The sequence below is a fragment of the Eptatretus burgeri genome, chromosome 15, assembly GCF_056783735.1.
Source record: "Eptatretus burgeri isolate ZD-2024b chromosome 15, Ebu_testis_v1, whole genome shotgun sequence".
Classification (NCBI taxonomy): domain Eukaryota; kingdom Metazoa; phylum Chordata; class Myxini; order Myxiniformes; family Myxinidae; genus Eptatretus; species Eptatretus burgeri.
Genome location: NC_140975.1, coordinates 10,151,049 through 10,171,462, shown reverse-complemented (window position 1 = coordinate 10,171,462; position 20,414 = coordinate 10,151,049). Strand labels below are relative to the sequence as shown.

Sequence of the window (20,414 nt, the reverse complement as noted above, 5' to 3'; positions counted from 1 at the left end):
CGGAAGTGTGACCGCCAGAATCACCTCGACAAGGCGTGCCTGGGCGGCCGATCGGCAAGACCCCCATCTAAGGAGACCGACGGGATGTACGACGAGCAGACGGCAGCCTTCGTCGAGCTATGCACGGTCACCATGGCCAGCACAGAGGACGAAATGCGCACGCTTCCCCTCGCTCACCACCTGTACGATGATATGTGCGATAAGTGGATGAAACGCATATCCGACCTGCAGCCATACGTCAACCTCACTCTCACCAACAAGCGCGAGGATTACAAAGCGCTGGGTTTTAACCTCCTGAAACACACCCGCGCGGTAACCCTACCCGCTATGGCAGACACGGGGTGCCAGAGCTGCCTGATCGGCATTAAAGTCGTCCAACAAATGGGCCTGAGTACCGAGGACCTCATACCTGTATCCATGACCATGAAGGCCGCAAACAACAGAGGAATTCGTATCCTCGGAGCCGTGGTAGTCAGATTCGCCGGTAACAGTGACGACGCTCGGAGATTGGAGACGCGCCAAATCGCGTATGTGACGGACTCTTCAGACCGCATATTCCTCTCCCGCGCGGCCTGCATGGACCTGGGAATGATCTCGGACAGATTCCCGACACTCGGAGAGGTGAATCTGACGACCTCGGAATTGTGCGACTGCCCGCGACGCGCGGAGCCGCCGACCAAGCCGACCGCACTCCCCATGCCAGCGACCGAGGCCAACAGAGAGGCACTACAGTCACATTTACTCAGGATGTATGCTCAGAGCACATTCAACACGTGCCCACACCAGCCACTACCGAGAATGACCGGCCCGCCACTACGTCTTATGCTCAGTGAGAACGCGACACCAGTTGCCCATCACACTCCCATCTCCGTGGCCATACATTGGCAAGATGAGGTAAAAGCAGGCCTCGACCAGGACGTTCGGCTCGGCGTGTTGGAGGAAGTACCCGTCGGCACGCCGGTGACATGGTGTCACCGCATGGTAATTTGCGCGAAAAAGAATGGCAAGCCGCGACGCACCGTCGACTTTCAGGCCTTGAACAAGCATGCGTTCCGCGAGACCCACCACACCCAATCCCCGTTCCACCAGGCGAGACGCGTACCTAACGGGAAGCGCAAGACAGTATTCGACGCATGGAACGGTTACCATAGCGTCCGCCTACACGAGGACGACCGCCACAAGACGACCTTCATCACTCCATGGGGGCGCTACCGGTACCTATCTGCCCCACAAGGGTATATGGCATCGGGGACGGTTACTCACGACGATACGATGAGATCGTCGCGGACATTGGTAACAAGACCAAGTGCGTAGATGACACGCTCCTATGGTCAGACACGATTGAGGGGAGCTACTTCCAGGCGGTCCAATGGCTGGATATATGCGGCCGGAATGGAATCATCCTCAACCCGGAGAAGTTTGTCTTCAGCGCACCCACGGTGGACTTCGCGGGCTTCACCATCACCATGACCGACGTGCGACCGTGCAGCCGCTACCTGGAAGCAATCCACGATTTCCCACAACCGCGTAACATCACCGACGTCAGATCGTGGTTCGGGCTTGTCAACCAGGTGGCATACGCCTTTAGTATGGCCGAACGAATGCAGCCATTCCGGAAGCTCCTGAAAAGTGGAGAACGCTTCCAGTGGTCCATGGAGTTAGAGGACATATTCCGCGAGTCGAAAGACGTGATCGTACAAGAAATCAAACACGGTGTCCGCATATTTGACAAAACTAAGCCAACATGCATCGCCACGGACTGGTCGAAGGAGGGAATCGGATTCTGGTTGCTTCAAAAGCACTGCCGATGCGTGCCAGTTAGACCATTCTGCTGCACTGATGGATGGAAAATAACCCTGGTCGGCAGCAGATTTACACACGCGGCAGAATCCAGATACGCGCCCATAGAGGGCGAGGCTCTCGCAGTCGCGGACGCCTTGGACAAAGTGCGCTACTTCGTACTGGGCTGCGAGAACCTGATCGTTGCGGTAGACCACAAACCACTGCTGAAACTCCTTTCGGACAGAGCACTTGACGACATACCCAACCCCCGCCTCAGGAACCTCAAGGAGAAGACCCTGCGTTATCGCTTCCGCATCATACATATCCCGGGAATGAAGAACAAGGCGGCAGATGCCATGTCGCGCAGGCCAGTTGGCACCACGCGACCTCCACTCATGAACCTTCCAGATGACAATGCCACCATAGCGACCCACCTCCAACCAAGCACGCACACCGACGTCCTGTCCCTCCTACGCCAAACTGAGCCGGAGTATGACGTCGAGGACAACCTGGCATGGTGTGCCGCGGGCCTCGAATCATTGCGATCAGTAACATAGGATCGCGTCAGGGAAGCCACCAGCAGCGATGGCGATATGCACATATTGGAGGGAATGACAATGAACGGCATCCCCGACTCAAAAATCGAGATGCCAGAGACAATTCGCGACTATCACCAGTACCGCGAGAACATTACATCGACAGATGGAGTGATCCTATACAAGGACCGAGTAGTCATACCACCCTCACTCCGCGGCGATGTGCTGAGCGCCCTACACGCTGCCCACCAGGGCGTATCAATGATGACCGCCCACGCAGAATCCTCTGTATTCTGGCCAGGCATGTCGGCCGACATCAGCGCCACTCGGAAAAACTGCGAACACTGCCACCGGATGGCACCATCACAGCCTGGAGCGCCACCAACTCCACCTATTCCGGTCGTTTACCCCTTTCAGGCAGTGTGCTCGGACTTCTTTGTACACAGGGGTGCACACTACCTTGTGACGGTGGACAGATACTCGAACTGGCCGATCATCTCAAAGTCGACGGGTGGCGCCGCCGGACTCATAAACCACTTACGTCGCGCCTTCGTGACGTACGGGACACCAGAAGAGCTCGCGTCGGATGGGGGACCGGAGTTCACCTCCACCGAGACCAGGTCATTCCTGCACAGATGGGGCGTACACCACCGCTTGTCATCGGTGGCCTTCCCTCACAGCAACTGTCGCGCGGAGATTGGAGTTAAGACAATGAAACGACTTATCACGGACAACACCAGCCCGCAGGGAGAACTTGACACTGACGCTGTGCAGAGAGCGATACTACAATATCGTAACACGCCTGACCCTGACACGAAGATCTCCCCGGCAATGTGTGTCTTCGGCCGCCCGATACGCGATTTCATCCCAATTATCCCCGGGAAGTACAGACCGCACGACACTTGGCATGAGACCCTGAAAGCGAGGGAGGAGGCCCTCCGCAAACGTCATATCCGCACAGCCGACACCTGGGCAGAACACACCAAACGCCTTCCGCCACTTGCTGTAGGGGACCAAGTCCGCGTACAGAACCAGACAGGATTCCACCCAAAAAAATGGGACAAGACAGGCAGTATCGTGGAGGTACGCCAACACGACCAATACGTGATCAATATCGATGGCTCGGGCAGAGTCACACTTCGGAACAGGAAATTCCTGCGCAAGTTTAGCCCAGTTCGCAATGACCAGCTGCCACCCCGGTCTATCTATGATGATCTAGCAACCCGAATCACTGTACCTGCACCCGTTGTAACACCGCAACTGCCTGACCTCGACAGCGAACCCGTGACATCTGCGACGCCAACGGGGCCCACGCCGGCACTGACGTCAGTATGCACACCCCGGCGCAAGACGACACCCGTTTTAGACACGCCAGCAGCACCAGGACGAGGCACACCGAGGCGCGCGATCCTTCAGACGCCACCATCGGCCCCTGAAACCCCGAGAGCCCCATCCCCACTGGGGCCCGATGTGACACCACCAGCACCAGCGATAGGTCAACGCCGATCCACCAGAGCGACCAGCGTGCCTGCCTGGCACAAGGACTACTCCATGGAATAGTCACACGATGGGCGATATAAACTTTTGTTCATTCATTAAACTTAATATTTTCTCAGCCTTTATCTATTAACATAATAAAGACTCGGAGGGAGATAGAGAACATTGTACTTTACGGTAATTCTACATATCGACGGTCCCCTGGGCCAGTGCGCATGCGCAGCCTGACCCGGAGCCAGGGATGTTGTGGGTGTTTCAACCTGTTCAATACTTGTTTGATTATTGTTGTTCCACGCTAATAAAGTGGTCGAACAAATTGAACTCTGTTCTTATTTAGGCTCGATATGTTTTCGTGTATCAGGCATTGTGTGGCGAGGGTATGGGCTCGACCGAGTGTCCTAGTTTAAAAAGCTTTGATAAATTGGTTCAGCATTATCAACTTACACCAACGTGCTCTGCATTTTGCAACCAATTAAATGGGAAACCAATTTGGAATACCTGGCCTCAAGAGTTTTTGCACAATTGTTCAAAACGAGAAAAGTCAAGCTTTCACACATATACACTCCCTTACATCATACCAACTAAACTCCGATCCACAATTATTCATTGTACAACAATATTGGACCCGTCACGATGCGAGATTCGCTTCAACAGCGTTTGGTACCCATCCGGGAGGCACAAACAAGCGTGTAAGAAACGATGGTGCCCTCTGGTGGTGATGTAGTACTCATCCAAGTTCCAAACCACAGTGTAATGAGGCCACCTACTTTCATCACCACGTGGCAAGCCTGCTGGATGCCACAAGAGGCCAAGTTGAAGCATTGTGAAGCAGAGCAACAGAGTTATCCAAACTTACCCCCATAGTTTCTTTTGGCAAAAGCAAAGGTTTTGCTTCTGTTATCTGTATCTCTTGCATCTCTCCTGCCATCGTTGCTGAAAGACAAAAATGAGGAGGAAAAAAAACAAACAAACAACCAGAGTCACTTTAACACTGTGCAAGAGAAAAGACAAACAACAGCTGCAATGGTCAATGCGATCCAGCGGACGGCACGTGAGCAATGCGTTTCATCAGGCAGTGTGTGTGCAGTGCTCTTTTTTTATGCCAGTCAGTCCCCCCAGACAGGACAGCGATATGATCGACACAAGCTCCAGTTTACCGAACAAAGACAGGAACGTGGAACGCCGGAGCATGCTCAAAATACAAAGCCACCACTTAAACAAATTGCTTTCTGAAGCCAAGAGGACAACCTTTGCTCATTTTCTTGACAGCGCCAATACCGAAAAGGCAAGAGAACCACAACATGCAAGTACAACATTGCCTTACAGATAATATGTATGCCGAATGGAAAGGAAAGTAGGGGAAGGAAACCTGGAAGACCATTATTATTTTGAAGTGGAAAGTGGAGTGAAAAGGATAGGATCCAAAAGCCTTTCAGGACTTTTAAACAAGGGAAGGGAATAAATACAAGCCAACCACAATGAATGGACTCGCATCACATGTAGAACAGACATGATGGAGCAGGGAGATAAGCCCACCATGAAGGTCATTTATGAGCAGGCTGGGTTTTTAAGTGACAATTCAATCGCGACAAGGCAGTTCTGACCCCCCTGAAGATTCGAAAAATCAATCAACTAATCTAACTTAAAAGCCATACCAACACATCTATTCCAGCACATGCTTTGAGCAGGCAACAATAAAGTTATAAACTTGGAAAATTAGTCCTGGATGAGGCGGGGGTGGGGGGGGACCTCTCTTGGGTCAGACACAAACTCAGACCAGAAAGTAGTTACAGAAACAGTGAAACTCAATCTTAAGGTACCGAAGAAAGCAAAACAAAGGGTGTATTTACACATGGTTTGCCAAGGCAACAAGAATTGCAGGCAAGGTTTGCAGCAGGAAGTCAAAAAAAAGAAAAAAACAAAATGTTACGAGTGGTGTGTGTAAACTGAAATCCACATGAGGAAGAAGTTGGCTCAATTGAGAAGAAATGGCAAGAACTGAATGAAAAAGCAAAGCACCCAAGACAGAAGCCCTGAAAGAGGGCGATTCCAAAGAGATCTGATTGAGAAGTTCAAGATAATGAAGGCGACAGAGAAAAGTGGAGAAGGGTTTCCAGCAGAATGGACAGTGACAAGACCAGGGGCCATAGCTTGAGAGTAAAGAAGAGACGTAAGACTGTAGTAAGGTAGCAGTGTTTCAGTCATTAAAAATGGAAGGAATTATCTTGTTGGAAAGGCAGTGGCTAAAAAAAGTCGAATGTTAGGTATTGAGGTATGGATGGATGATAACTCCACGCATGCGATGCAAAAAAGTGGGGTTAAGCAATTGGTCGGTTCATCCCGTCCATCAGTTCATGATCGAGGAACGACATTTAAATTGAATTGGAACATGAATGGGAAGACAAGTTTGCCACTTTACCGGACTTTAGCTCTGAATGTCCCGCTTGCAGATGCGTAGAGAGGAGAGATGATGTTTTTACTCTGCCTGTCTGGAAGTCAAACAAAATAAAAACAGGACCACGAGTCCTGAAACTCACCTGCATCAGGAGTAACAGTTATTCAATTCAAGTTATTGAACTCTCTCGTTGGATACATGTGTCGTGACTGTGATGTCTGCATGAGGGTCTCATCAAAAGGTGAATGAGTTCCCCAGAATTCATTCTCATTCTCATTCTCATTCTCATTCTCATTCTCATTCTCTCTCTCTCTCTCTCTCATTGGACACCAGTAATAGCAGTAACCGATTTAACAAGAAAGATAATGCTGAATTGTACTGTAATGTTGTATATACTTTATGTACACAAGAACGAAACACAGATGAGGGGACACACCCCAGAAAAAGTAGAGATGAGGAGTCTGAAGATTCTCCAAAGTGAAGTATCCACAGCATGATTGAATAATGCACTCCGCACTGGGCTGGGGGCCCTGCCTTCTACCTTGCTCAGCTTGATGATGTGGAAACAAAGACCCTCAAGATAATTGGAATCTCCCACGACAAGGCCAAGTCTATGGGCCCATCACAGGTCGGTAGACTGTCTTTCTCCACCTCCTTTCCGGTCTTGCACCCTCTGTCCTCTCCTTGTTGAGTCCTTGTCTCTGCCGCCCCCCGCAATGTTTCTATAGGGTGCACATGGTTCACCAGCAACTTGCATTCTCCCCGACCCCTGAACTTTACGGGAACATGCTTTGCTGTCCATCTCCCTTTCATGTCACCCTTCTCAAGACCACAGACAACACGAGCATCAGCATTTCTGTTGTGATGTGATCTTGGCTCGTAGCCTTTCCAATACTTGTGATAGGCTCCCTCGGTCCTGTTGTTGGTATTAACCCCATCCCTTTCTGAGGTTCCTTTTGTCCTCTTGTGTCCTGATCCATTCTGTGTCCGAGCTCTTCCACAAACTTTGACTGTATGCAAATTTTTTTTTTTTTTTCGAAATTACAAGGAGCAATGTAAATTGCAAGCAATGGAAAGCTACGAGCCAAGATGACATAGCGACAGCAATGCTCAAGACCAGAGACAATACGAGCATCAGAAGGTTGACAAAGTGATGAAACAGCATGAGATAAGCTGCATCACAGATCAGATCATGAGCAATGCTCCATACAGGGCATCGGTGCCGACGAAGCAGTTTCGATGGCACGAGTTACAATTTTGGATGGCTCGTCACAACTACATCACAGGTATGCCAAAGTTGTTTTTGTTCAAGTCTGCAAATTATACAGATACAAGAACCATAATCTTGATGAGCCAAGGAACAAACGTATTACTGAGAACAACTCTGGAGGGGATTAGGAAATTGGAGATAGGAGATAGGCAAAGGAAAAAAAGAATAAAAAGACTAGAAGGGCACTCGGAAGAGCGAATACCTCATCCACGAGAACATATCGGGCCCATTACATTTTTGAAATATCATGCCATATATCATTTTTTGGCCTAATCTCTCAATGGTGAAACTATTTGAAAATTAAAAAAAATTATCTTATCTGGATTCAGATCTTCACCAAAATTGAATCAATTCTTGTCACACACCTGACCGGTCCACCAAGTTTAGTCCGAATCAATCCACAACTTTGAGATACCGTGATATACATCGGTTTTGGCCCCCATCTCTCAAGAGTACAGAATCACTTTAAAAATGGGTCATTCCAGCGTAACGGACGTAACATTGAGACAAAAATTGCATCACTAATGTTGAAATTTTGAAAAGGTTGGCCATATTACAGAGAGTTTCTTGATTACATATCATAATTAGTCTCTATGGCTTTCTGATATTGGTACAAACCACACTGTGTAGTCTACTACTAAAGCAAAAATAAACATTTAAGAGGCGTAACGGACGTAACATCGAAATGGACACAACTAAAACTGGCAATAGCACAATTCTTAAATCCTGCGAAATAACGAATTTGTAGTATACCTTTCATTCATGGAAAGCAAACTAAGCATTAGAAGCATACCTTCTATATTCCAACGATACGATCTGTGTTAAAATATTTTGAAAAGTTCACTGTAACGGACGTAACATTTTCGACAAAATGATAACAGACAGAATGACATACCGTTGGAAGATGTTGAGGCAGTTCTTTCAAGATGGCCACCAAATCACGTGACATCATCCACGGAGTAAATATCGCATAAATTATGAAAATTTAGACCTAACTAAACACCGTCCAACAGAAATCCTTTTGAAAAATACATTTTCAAATTTTATGCTTCATGTTCATTATTAAGTGGAATTACCCAAATTCTAGTAGCCGGATCCGGATCTTAACCAAAATCTCATCAGTTCGTCCTTGTCGAACACCCAACCTGTCCACCAAATTTCATCATAATCCACCCACAACTTTTTGATATCCTGCACACAAACAAGAAAAAGACGTCGTGCAGAGCACTACACTTGAAAAAAAATCCACCTTCCTTTCCAAGGTTGCCATGGATACATCAAATTGTCCATTTCATCAAGATTAAAGTTGACAATCTCAAAGTTCAGGTCAATCGGATGAAAATTGACGATTTTTCAGATTGAAATTTGATTTTAGAAATGTGACCTTGAGTTGACCTTTTGACCGCAACAACAGTTGGTTTCTAAATTCAGATGGACTATGCAATTGCTGTTTAATTTTCACATTAATAGGATGTAAATTGGTGATTTTTCAGATTAAAAAAAAGGATTTTCGAAGTTTGACCTCGAGTTGACCTTTAACCTTTTGACCTGAAATTTCCCAATGTGCAAATACTGTTCAACTTTCAAGTCAATCGCATGAAAAATGATTTTAGAAATCTGACCTCAAGATGACCTTTGACCTCAAAATCAATCGGCTTCTCAGTTGAGGCTACCTCAACAGCTTGGTAAAGTTTTATGACAATCGGTTTAGAATTGCAACCTGTAGGCGATTGACAAACAGCCAAACACAGACCAACAAAAATCCACTGACCAATATACTTGAAAAATCTTCAATTTTACAAGTAACAAAGACAGACAGACAATGAAAACAACCTCCTTCCACCTTCGGTGGTGGAGGTAGTAATGTTATCTGGAAATACAGGACAATGACTTTTTCAAACTCGATGAGAATGACACTCAGTGGAGCACATACCTCCTCCTCCAGGCTGAACAGTTTATGTTTTGTATCACACTGATAGGCCAGATCTGAATATGAACCAAAATATCAGCAGCTTGTTCGCGTCACCTAACAAACTCATCCACTAAGTTGTCACAACTCGTCCCCAACTTTCTGAAATATTCTTCAAATTGTTTTTGGCCCCATCTCTCAATTGTGAAGAATCACAAGTTGAAAAAACAAAGAATAAATAATTATCTTATGCAGATCCGGATCTTCACCAAAAATCAAATAAATGTGTCGTCACACACCCAACCTGTGCACCAAGTTTCATCTGAATTATTCCACAACTTTTTGAGATATCCTGCTCATAGACAAACAGGGGTGAGTACATACCTCCACCACCAAAGGCAGACGCAAATTAACGAGAAAGCATTCAATAATGGCAACCATTTGAAACAGATGGGAATTCTCAAGAACCTTAGAACAGATGGAAAAGATCTTGGAATTGCAGGCAATTTATATTGGAATTAAATGGCAGTCATGAAAACAGAAAAGGGTTTCTCCCCAGAGGATAGAATTCTAAAATGTGTAAGGCAACGCTGTGTAACCTGCAAATAGAACTCTTATTCAGAGGGATGGAAAGAATGAAAGGGGGTCATAATTGAGCGGGAGGAAGTACTTCTCCAATAAACCCCAGGTATGCCGATGATGCTGAATCAATGGTGGGTTCACCAGAGCAACCAAAGAGGATAGTGGCGGCGGTGAATCGGAAAGGCAAATAACATGAAATGTTGATAAACAAAAGGAACAAAGACAATGTTGATAAGCAAAAAGCAAGTTAGTCCATCACAGTAAATGGACAAAGATTCGATGAAGTGGAAAAGTTTGGACATCCTGGCCATATGATAAGCGAGAATGGGAAATATGGCACAGGAATCAGACAGGGAATCGAGATAGCTCAAAGTGTTTCCACAACCATGAGTAAGAGTTTGATGTCTCTCGACAAATGAGAACATAAACCAAGAGTAAGAATAGCTCAGTGCTGTGTGTGGTCAACACTATTCCACAGTGGAGATATGTGGACAATTGGAAACCACAAAGGTAAGCAGGCTGGAGGCATTTGAGATGTGGATGAAAAGGCCGATGCTCATAATCTTCAAGACACAGAGAAAAAGACAACTATTAAGTACAGTTGAAGATAAGCTCGTTTGGAACAAACCAAACCAAAGATAAGCTCGTTAAGTTTTATGCTGAAGATATAAGCTCGTTTGGTACAAACCAGTGTTGTGGTCGAGTCCACTTGGTCTGAATCCGTCCTTGGCATTCTGAGTTCGAGTCCTGTGCTGTGCTGAAAGTGTATTGTAAAGTGGCAAAATAAAAATAAAAATAAAACGTAGCACATTTATTTGTGTTGATGTAAATGAAGACAGTAGAATATCAAAACCGACCAACAGTGTAACTTGTTACTTGCATCGATATTTTATTCCATGGGATGGCCCTCTTGCTGCAATTTGCTCATTCTTTTCAGAATACGAATTTGATAGCGTACGAATCTCAACCAGAAAATATGGGGGTTAAAATAAAAAATAAAAATAAAAAAACTTGCATTTATTTGTCAACTGTCAAAGTTATAAAAGTCCAAAACAGCATCAAACAAAAACAGCTGAAATTGCAGACATAAATCATTCAAAAAGTGATTTTCACTTTGCCAGATTTCTACAAGATATTGCCTGCAAGTTAGACAATTATGCTACTTTTCAAGTTTTCATCATACGTTTAAATGTGATCGTATTATCTGCACCTTTTTTAACTTTTAAAGTTGTTTACTTGTTAATTTTAAAACGACTTCATCATGTAGTCTTAATTAGTAAAATGTAACCCGAAGCAGAACTGTTTGAATATCCCGAAAATATGCAGCAAACTCGCATGGACTTTTGCTGCTGTGGAAATCGAGATGTGGAGATTACAGAAAAACTCAAACACAAATTTATATTAAAAAGGACATCATTCGATTACATGTCATTTAGAAAACTAGTACGTGCCTGTACGTACGTGGCCATACGTGCAAAAAAAAAACAAGCTTTCAAACCGAGAGCCAGAAACAACCACACAGGCAGTTCCTTCGCTCTCGTGTGCCCGTACGTGCAACCCACCCCAAAAAAATTCAAACCAGTGAGCAGTTTGCTATTTTCTGTTGTCTAAGGCCACTGGGAATGAAGATTTCATTCCATCAATCAAATTGAATGACATTCGTTTCAATTGAGGAAGTCTTAAAACCAACAGTTGAAAAGGTGCTGTTGGTGAAACCACACACACACACACACACACACACACACACACACACACACACACACACACACACACACACACACACACACACACACACACACACACACACACACCTTTCCTAAGATCACGAGGATGTGGTAAATGGGGTTGGTGTGGTTGGGATGGAGGTGAGAATTGAGGAAATAGAAAAAGTGAAGGAAGGATAGAAAATAAATGCGCAAGAGGGATGTGTGCACGTGCTCACACGTTCCATCCTTTTCTTACATCATAATGTGAACATTTTCTGCCATGAAGGGATGAACATCGTTGCTTCATTTAATGTTCCAAATATAATCCTGAAACGTAATTGTAAAGCGATGATGAAACTCATGACGTGTCTCTATTAGATAGCCCAGGTAATAGAGTTACCTGAAAGCTGTTTCCACTGTGAGACCAAAGCTCAACACTGATGTCTGTCTTATTTCATTGAAATGATAGTTATACATGCTAGAGAGCTTAAGGGTTAAACCCTGACCCAAGATGGGAATCATGTTTTATTTTTTTGAACATTTTCAGAATCAGTCATGATTGCTCTTCCAATGTCATTGGGAAACTTTCCCACCATTGTTGGTGGTCGTGTGACGGGGTGGGAGGTGGGGGATGGTGAATAGCTGATACTGGTATAGAAGAGTACTTGCATCTGCGCTGAGATCTGTTGGCACAGGTGTGTGTGTTGGGATAGAACCTTGTGATTTTCCCCTTTTATCATTTTTACAAGCATGGGCTGCTTTAAACAGCACTTCTCTCCCGTTTGAAAAAGGAATTTGATTTTACAATGTTGTCGAGGGAGTACGCCAACGCTCGTTGGCTGGTCTGGATTCAGTACTGGTCAGGAATATAAAGTCAGATTGGTGTTTCGCAGGCACCTTCCTCCCCTCGGATGGGTGTTGAGCTGCGTGTCCATTTACTGGCATTGGTTTGTGTTAAACAGTTCCATGGCATCTTTTTACGAAAAGGAGACGAGTTGTTGGCAGCACCCTCAATAAATTTGGAATTCCTGCCCAAACCACCTTCAGTCATAAAAAGTTTGTGAAGGGCTTTCGCTGGACAACTCCACACTAATGTTCGATTAATCCGGGTCATTTAATGGTATTATTATTATTATTATTATTATCCCCATGTTGTTGGGGGGGGGGATATTGGGGTCTGTCTTTTAAACTATTGAGCAGAAATTCACCAAACTTGCTAGTTGTGATCACCACATGGCAAGAAGGCGAGACGGCAGTGTTATATTTGGCCCTGCCCCCTGGAGTGGGGTCAAAAACCCTCCCCCCTCTTTTGATCCTTTAGGTTGAGTTCCATCCAGCTGAAGGATTTGTATTCTAGCCTTGGATAAGCAAGATTCAGGTGAGGTCAGCTGCCATGTTTTGTTCGTCTGGATGCTCAACTAGAACATTCCAGAGCCCGGTCCAGTTCACTATTTTCCAAATTATTATAATCCAAACAATAATTATTGGACTCTCTCTCCCTCTCTTGCCTTTAACCTTCCCTTCCAACAGTTTTTTGTAAATGGTCATGACAAAGGATATAACCCAAAAAACCTTTTGTTTCTATGTTAGTGTCAATGCCAGTGATGTAGGACTCCATTTTTGGGGGATTGTGGGGGTGGGGGACTCGGGATTTTTTTGTGGGGGGGGGGGTAAACTCTTCAGAATTCAGACCAAGTAAGAATGCCAAGGATTCGAACTTTGCTCGAGTCCAGCAAAACTTCACCATTCATGGATCCTCTTACCTCTGTATACCTATGAACCATTTTCAGGCTCCGCAGGTTCCCCACCGCCCCTCACGGTTCAAAGTTCGTTTCGCACTTCGGTATTTTTATTTCGGTTATGCTCCATGTGGAATTCAAAAATAAGTTACTCCATTGTGTCAAGGCAACTCTGCTGAATAAAACGAGATGTTTAAATAACGATCCTGTAATGACCGAAAATAAAGGAAATAAAAAAAGCAAAAAGACAGTTTGGTCCAGCCTTTCCATATCGTACTCTAACCTTTCACCATGATGCATCATACTAAATTGATAAAAGAGGTGTGAAAATATCTTCTAAATACATCTATCTATAATTCCAGCAGTGCGTGTGCGTGTGCATGCGTGGTTTCATCAACAGCACCTTTTCAACTGTTGGGGTTTTAAGACTTCCTCAATGAAAACGAATGTCATTCAATTTGATTGATGGAATGAAATCTTCATTCCCAGTGGCCTAAGACAATAGAAAATAGCAAACTGCTCACCATTTTTGCATTTGTTCCTTCATGAACAGGCCTGATAAATCACACACACATCATCATCATCATAAGAGCAAAGTGCATATCAAAAGTCACAAGATGTTCAAACACTCATGAAATGAGATGTGTAAAACACGTTTGTTCATAGTAATGCAGTAATCACCAAAGAGCCATCACATCAGCTCGATTGTTGAGCATGAAAAAACATCTGAAATAAAGCATAGCATTAAAACGCAAATTTTAACACCACAACAAACCTTTCTTCCATTACTCGCACCAATACAATAACGACCGAGACAAGAACCATGACTTGACTAACCAAAAAGCAATGGCAAACAACAATATCCAATCTCACCGGCTGATCGGCCCATTATTACACGAGCATCGCACAAATGAGATACAGATTATGTCCCCAAAGTTTATGACCCGGGAGAATGGCTTTGCACTGCAATTGTTATCGGCACGCAGAACGTGCGCAGGTGAGGTCCAAGGATCTCGCAGAGAGAAAGGAAAAAAAAGCGGCCTCGGTAATTTACGAGAAAAATTGAGGCGAGATGTTCAAAACGTTCTCTTAGCTTTGCCCCGAAAAAACAAAGCACAAGTTTTTAATTGCAGCGGACGGTTGAGAACCCTCAAAAGCCAAAATCAAGATGAGATCATTTTTTAACCTTTTTTTTTATGGAAATTCCATCTCAGTTTCCAATCCTGACCCTCGTGTTCAATCGTGCAGCCACAAATGAGCTTATCGAAGTCTCTCTTGCAATCAAACTCGGCCAGGTTTTCAATCGAGATAAACATTGTAAACATTGCAGGTCGAGTGCTTTGAAAGATTATTCAAACAAGAAAAGAAAACCTCGATTCCAGTCCCACGGAGCCTGGCCTGTGAGTTGACAAACACAAACATTGCAACATTATTGCGTGATGTGAAACTTTAAAGCAAGCGACGTATCTTCAGAGCGAGAGTTATTTACGATTCGGGTACACATCGGACGAAAGCAAGGTTGTAATAAGAGATAAAGTCATCGACGATAACACCTATTGAACGAACCCTGCCGATTTTCTCCAACAAGCTACAAAGACGACAATATTTTGCACAAAAGCAAGGCGCAGAGCAAGTTGATATCCTTTTGAGACATTTGACAATGCGACACATTAGAAGACACCGTTATATAATAATACGAGCTCCCTTACAAGGAACTTTGACGCGGGGTGGCCATGAGGCCCGTCAAAGCCTGCAAAATGGTTGCAAACCTCTAACCATTACACCAACGTAGCTGGTTAACAGTGCCATTCTTGGCAAGGTGCCTTGAGCAAAATAAATAAATAAATATATAAATGAAAACAAACCAAGTTACCTGTTTATTTATTTATTTCAAATACAGGCATCAAAAGCTTGTGGGGAAATGGAAACCAGTGGGAAGATAAATGGATGCACCAAAGCATGTAGAGAGGAATTGTAGAAGAAGTGAGCCAACAGAGTCCAAGTGTGTTTTGTAAAGTTCAGTGGTGGAAATGGGAGAGACAACTGGATTATAAATCCCCTCGGGAAGAGCGCGATACAACATGGACTCAGGAAGATTTGTTTTATTGGCGAGATGAAAATAAGAATTCATTAATTCATTTCGGATGCAGCAATTGGCTGCTGGTTTGCGGCATTGCTGAGGGGTGTGGCTCTGCTGCTGATGCAGTGCCCCCTGTAGGAATCTGTTAATTATTCAGGGTTCCCGTGATAGCTCACCTAATCTTTGCAAAGGATATCATTGGATCTTTAATGCCCAACTGATGCTGGCAGATGGGACACCAAGTTTAACATCCATCTGAGGAACGGCACAAATATTGATGAATCACCTGACTTGTGAAATGCCAGGATAACACTTTATACCTGGGTCAAGATTCAAACCCAAGATGGACAGCTGAAGGGGTGAGGGTGCATACCTCCAGATCACCCTACCCTGTCAGGCTAAAAGAACAATGAAATGGAGGTGAGACGAGTTTATACTTGTGAAAGGTAAAGAAACCTTCGACACGCTGCTCCAGCGCATGATCCCATACCTGACCTGATGGAAAAGAAAGGGTAAACTTACAACCATTGTATCGTACATGGTAGATCACAGGACATTACCAAAGTTATTGGTTAACTGGCAGGTGAAAGAAAAAAAAAATAAAAAAAATAAAAAAAACTGGACTGCTAGCAGTCAAACTGGATTCATTCGTCCCTTATTCTCAAGTTTGTGGAATGCTCTTCCATCCTGCATCCGATGTCTCATCGTTTTCACTTCTGCCCTTCAAATGTTCTGCCAATCATTACCTCCACCACCGAAGGTGGATGGTGGTTATGTTTTCACCACTGTCGGTCTGTGAACAGGATATCTCAAAAAAAGCTATGGATCGATTTGGATGAAACATGGTGGACAGGTTGGGTGTGTGACAAGGACTAATCGTGGGGTGGCTCAGGGTCAATTTTCAAGACAATCGTTACAGGGTGGACAAAAGCGCCAAATTTTGCATGAGGCTTCTATTGGCCATGGGAAACAAATTTAGAAGGGGAGCCCCGATAAAATATTCACGGTATGCGATATACGCAGCAAAATCCAAGATGGCCACCAACGAAAATTAAAAATCACATATCTCTGGCTACAGAAGTGCTATTGATATGAATTTGGTGTCAAAATAGGGGTTTTCAGGATCCAGGAATTTGATTTAGTGCATTTCAAGCAAAAAACATTATTTAAAAAATATTTTTATGCATTTTTTTTTAATCAAAAAGATTGATTATCTTCATGCATATTGTCAAAAATAATGAGGATAAGCTTTCCAAATGCATACCATTAACACTAGTTTGAAATATTAATACAAATGAGTAAATTTACAACTGATGGACATTAGAAACAAACACGAGTAATGCTATTCAACATACAGCTTCAATGCCAGGAGTGTCTTTAAAGCCTTTTTGTTTGTGTGATAACATTTCGTGGCACCCCATGTGACCTACTTCTCTACCACACCCAAGATGAAGTTACATTTGACACATGCAAGGATGGGTTGACCAACATTAATTGCAAGTAAGCTGAAACTATGATAAAAACAAGTGATTTTGTAAAATATAATACATTTAGACTGCATATCAACAACAACCGTGAGGGTGACTTGAAGGATTTTTTTTCACATCAAGTGCAGTCCTTCCCTCAATCTCTGTCAGATCTGGGTAGACTATCTGACAGGCACAAAGTCTGAACTCTTGAAATGTTTGGAGGAATCAGGTCAGCCTGAACCACCTAATAACTGACTGTAAAGCTTTGGACGGTGCTGTCTGCACATTTGATGAATATAGCAGCAAGGTCTTCTTTCCATATGTGTCAAAGCAGCTAGATAGCAGCAAAAGGGTCGACATTGTTTGGGATACGTATCTTCCTGGCAGTTTGAAGGATTCCACTAGAGAGAAACGAGGAAAAGGCATTAGAAGGAAAGTCTCTGGCCCGGCAAAACTGCCCACCAACTGGCCAGACTTTCTTCGGAATGTACGAACTAAAAGGAACTGTTCGACTTCCTCTCGAATAAGGCTGGTGAAATGATATGCCCTCCCAACAAAGCTATACACATCACGTCAGGTAGGTTTATTAACACACCATTACAGATAGTATGATAAATTCAAGGATTATAATCGAGTTTATATTCAATCAAGTTAATATGCTGAATACAGTATATAATTTGCTTGCTTTAGGGGAGTCAGTTATATCACTGGGCTGTGATGAAGACATGTTGGATTGCAACCACGAGGAGGCAGATTCTCAAATACTGGTCCACGTTCAGGATGCTTTTGCGCATGGGGCAGTCAGTTGAAGTCCGTAATGTGGACACCAATGTAGTTGTGATACTAATTGGCAAATATCATTGTCTCCAGATAGTCCAACCTAAGGCTGATATATGGGTGGCCTTTGGAATGGGAAAGAAGTTCAGATACTACAGCATCAACAGAATCTGTTCCAGTCTTGGACAGCAAAAATCCCAGGCAATGCCAATGTACCACGCATTCAATGGGTGCAATGCGACATCGTCTTTTCGAGAAAGAGGCAAAAAAAAAAAAATCAACCTGGCTGGCCTGGCAGTCATACAGTGAAGTGACAAACAATTTCATACCTGGTTGAGCATCCTTTCCACCCTCTTGATGCATCATCTCCTCACTTCAAAAAGCTTGAAAGGCTTGCAATCATCATCTATGACAAAACCAGCCCCCTGAATAATGTTAATGAAGCTCGGCTTGACATATTCTGCCACAAAAATCGGACAATGGACAAATTGCCACCAACGCAGGTAATTAAAATAATAAAAAAAATGATAATTTGCTAAAAGTGTTGTTTTTTGAACAAATAGTATAATCTAAATATTTCTCATTTTCTCGGATGCTTTGCTTCAACATGCCCAGAGAGCAGTGTACCAAGTTGGAATTTGGGCACAAAGTACTGAGGTACAGATGGTGTGTCCAGATCCCCAAGATTTTGGATGGAGCAAAATCAATGACACTTGGGTGCCAACATGGATCACTATCTCCGAAGTATCCAGAGCTTGTAAAGAGCTGATGAAATGTTGTTGTGAGGGTGACTGTTCACACTGGAAGTGTGGCAAGGACAACCTCAGCTGCACTCCTCTGTGCAAATGTAAATGTAACTAAGAGGGATACATCACTTTCATGAAAGGCAAGAAAGCCAACTCGTATCAGTTGTTGTGCTGATTATTTTGGTATATTGATTGACTTGGAGTCTGAATCATCATATATAATGTTCAGGAATTACACATGTATTGATATGCTGTATAAATAAACTAATATATTTTTGAAAAAGTTCTATTTTTGAAGTCACATATATCATAATGACAAAATAAGCTGGCAGAGGACATTCATATGTGTAAAATAATGTTTTTTGACCCGAAAAAACCCCTATTTTGACACAAAATTTATGTTGATAGCACTTCCAGAACCAGAGATATGTGATTTTTTATTTTCGTTGGCGACAATCTTGGATTTCACTGCGCTGATCGCATACCGAGAACATTTCATCAGGGCTCCCCTCCTAAATTTGTTTCCTATAGCCAAAAGAAGCCATATACAAAGTTTGGCGCTTTTGTCCGCCCTGTAACGATTGTCACCCAAAGCTACCCCACTATAATTGATTAGACTTTGAAGATCTGGATACAAGGAAGTTTTATCATGCCATTCTTCACAATTGAGAGATGGGGCCAAAAATGATAACTTGCAGCACGATATCTCCAAACGACATGGATGAGTTATAACAAAACTTTGTAGAAGAGTTGGGTAGGTGACAAGAACAAGCCGATTAGATATTGGGTAAGGTCCGGATCCAGATACTACCGATCGGTGGGATACAAAACATGAACTGTTCAACCTGTCGGAGGAAAGCACTCCACCGAGTTCTGTTTGAGTTCTTGGTGTATGTCCATCTAACCTCCCCCCCTCCATACGCGGTCCCCTCGACCCCCCCTCCATACGCCGTCCCCTCGAACCCCCCTCCAGCCAGGCACTCGTTTATGAACATGCAGCCTTTTGTCATTTAGCTCCTCCATGAACCTAAACCCATATAAATGAAATGAAAAGAAATGGAAAGATTTCTCAAAACCTTTGTGAACAAAATACTGAAACATGGAGACCATTTGCCTTTGGCATTCACACCACTTTGAATGGGAATAGCAGCAACAACCAAGATAAAATTCCTGCACTGTACTCAGAGGATTTAAAACACAAATTACTGTCGAAATGAAATTGAAGAGGCAGCTCGAGCCCAATTACAGGCTTTTCATAGAGGACAAGACGCCGAGAAGAGGTCACAACAGCTAAGCGGCCGAAATACAGATCCGCACCGTACTCGAGCAACAAAGCACGAGAGATGTCAAGCTTTAGATGTTGCACAAAAAGCATAATCGGACGTGCACGATGGATCAAAAGACGAATTCCAAGTCCAATCACGTAATCGCCTACCACCCAAAATGGTACGACGCAAACGGGAGACTGCAGGGCCAAGCAATTACTCAAACTTGTGATCGCATGCACTTCATTCACTTACAAAGCTCGGGTAAGAAAATGACGTCATTCAAGGACAATTTTTAAAACCTGCAATAAGTCACGTAGTCATGGAACTTCAACAGAACAGTTGCACAATACACACTTGTTAAATAAATCGCTGAATTGTCATTTTAAACTCTGACCTGAAGATTAGATTTCAAATTGTACTTTGTTTCTCCCAACCCCCAACCCCCGAGCTTGTAACAGATAGTCAGGCTTTGTTTTTTTTTTTGCTTCCCTCCGCCCCCCCCCACCCCCCCATCAAAGGAAACCTCATTCCCCACCTCTTCATAATCATCCATTCAACTTCCATGCAAGTACTGCAACAAGAACTATATATATATATATATAAATATATATATATATATATATATATATATATATATATATATATATATATATATATA

At 43.8% G+C, this 20,414-nt stretch overlaps 1 protein-coding gene across 2 annotated transcripts in view; it reads right to left on the bottom strand.

The window, feature by feature from the left end:
* Positions 1-20,414, bottom strand: part of LOC147011477 (protein NDRG3-like) — a 161,324-nt gene that overhangs the window by 118,436 nt on the left and 22,474 nt on the right. For both annotated transcript variants that reach the window (XM_085856892.1, XM_085856891.1), the window contains one exon: positions 4,672-4,748. In XM_085856892.1, the coding sequence (XP_085713018.1) occupies positions 4,672-4,743 (72 nt within the window). In that variant the 5' untranslated portion in view covers positions 4,744-4,748. Of the gene's footprint in view, positions 1-4,671; positions 4,749-20,414 lie in introns of those variants that run through there.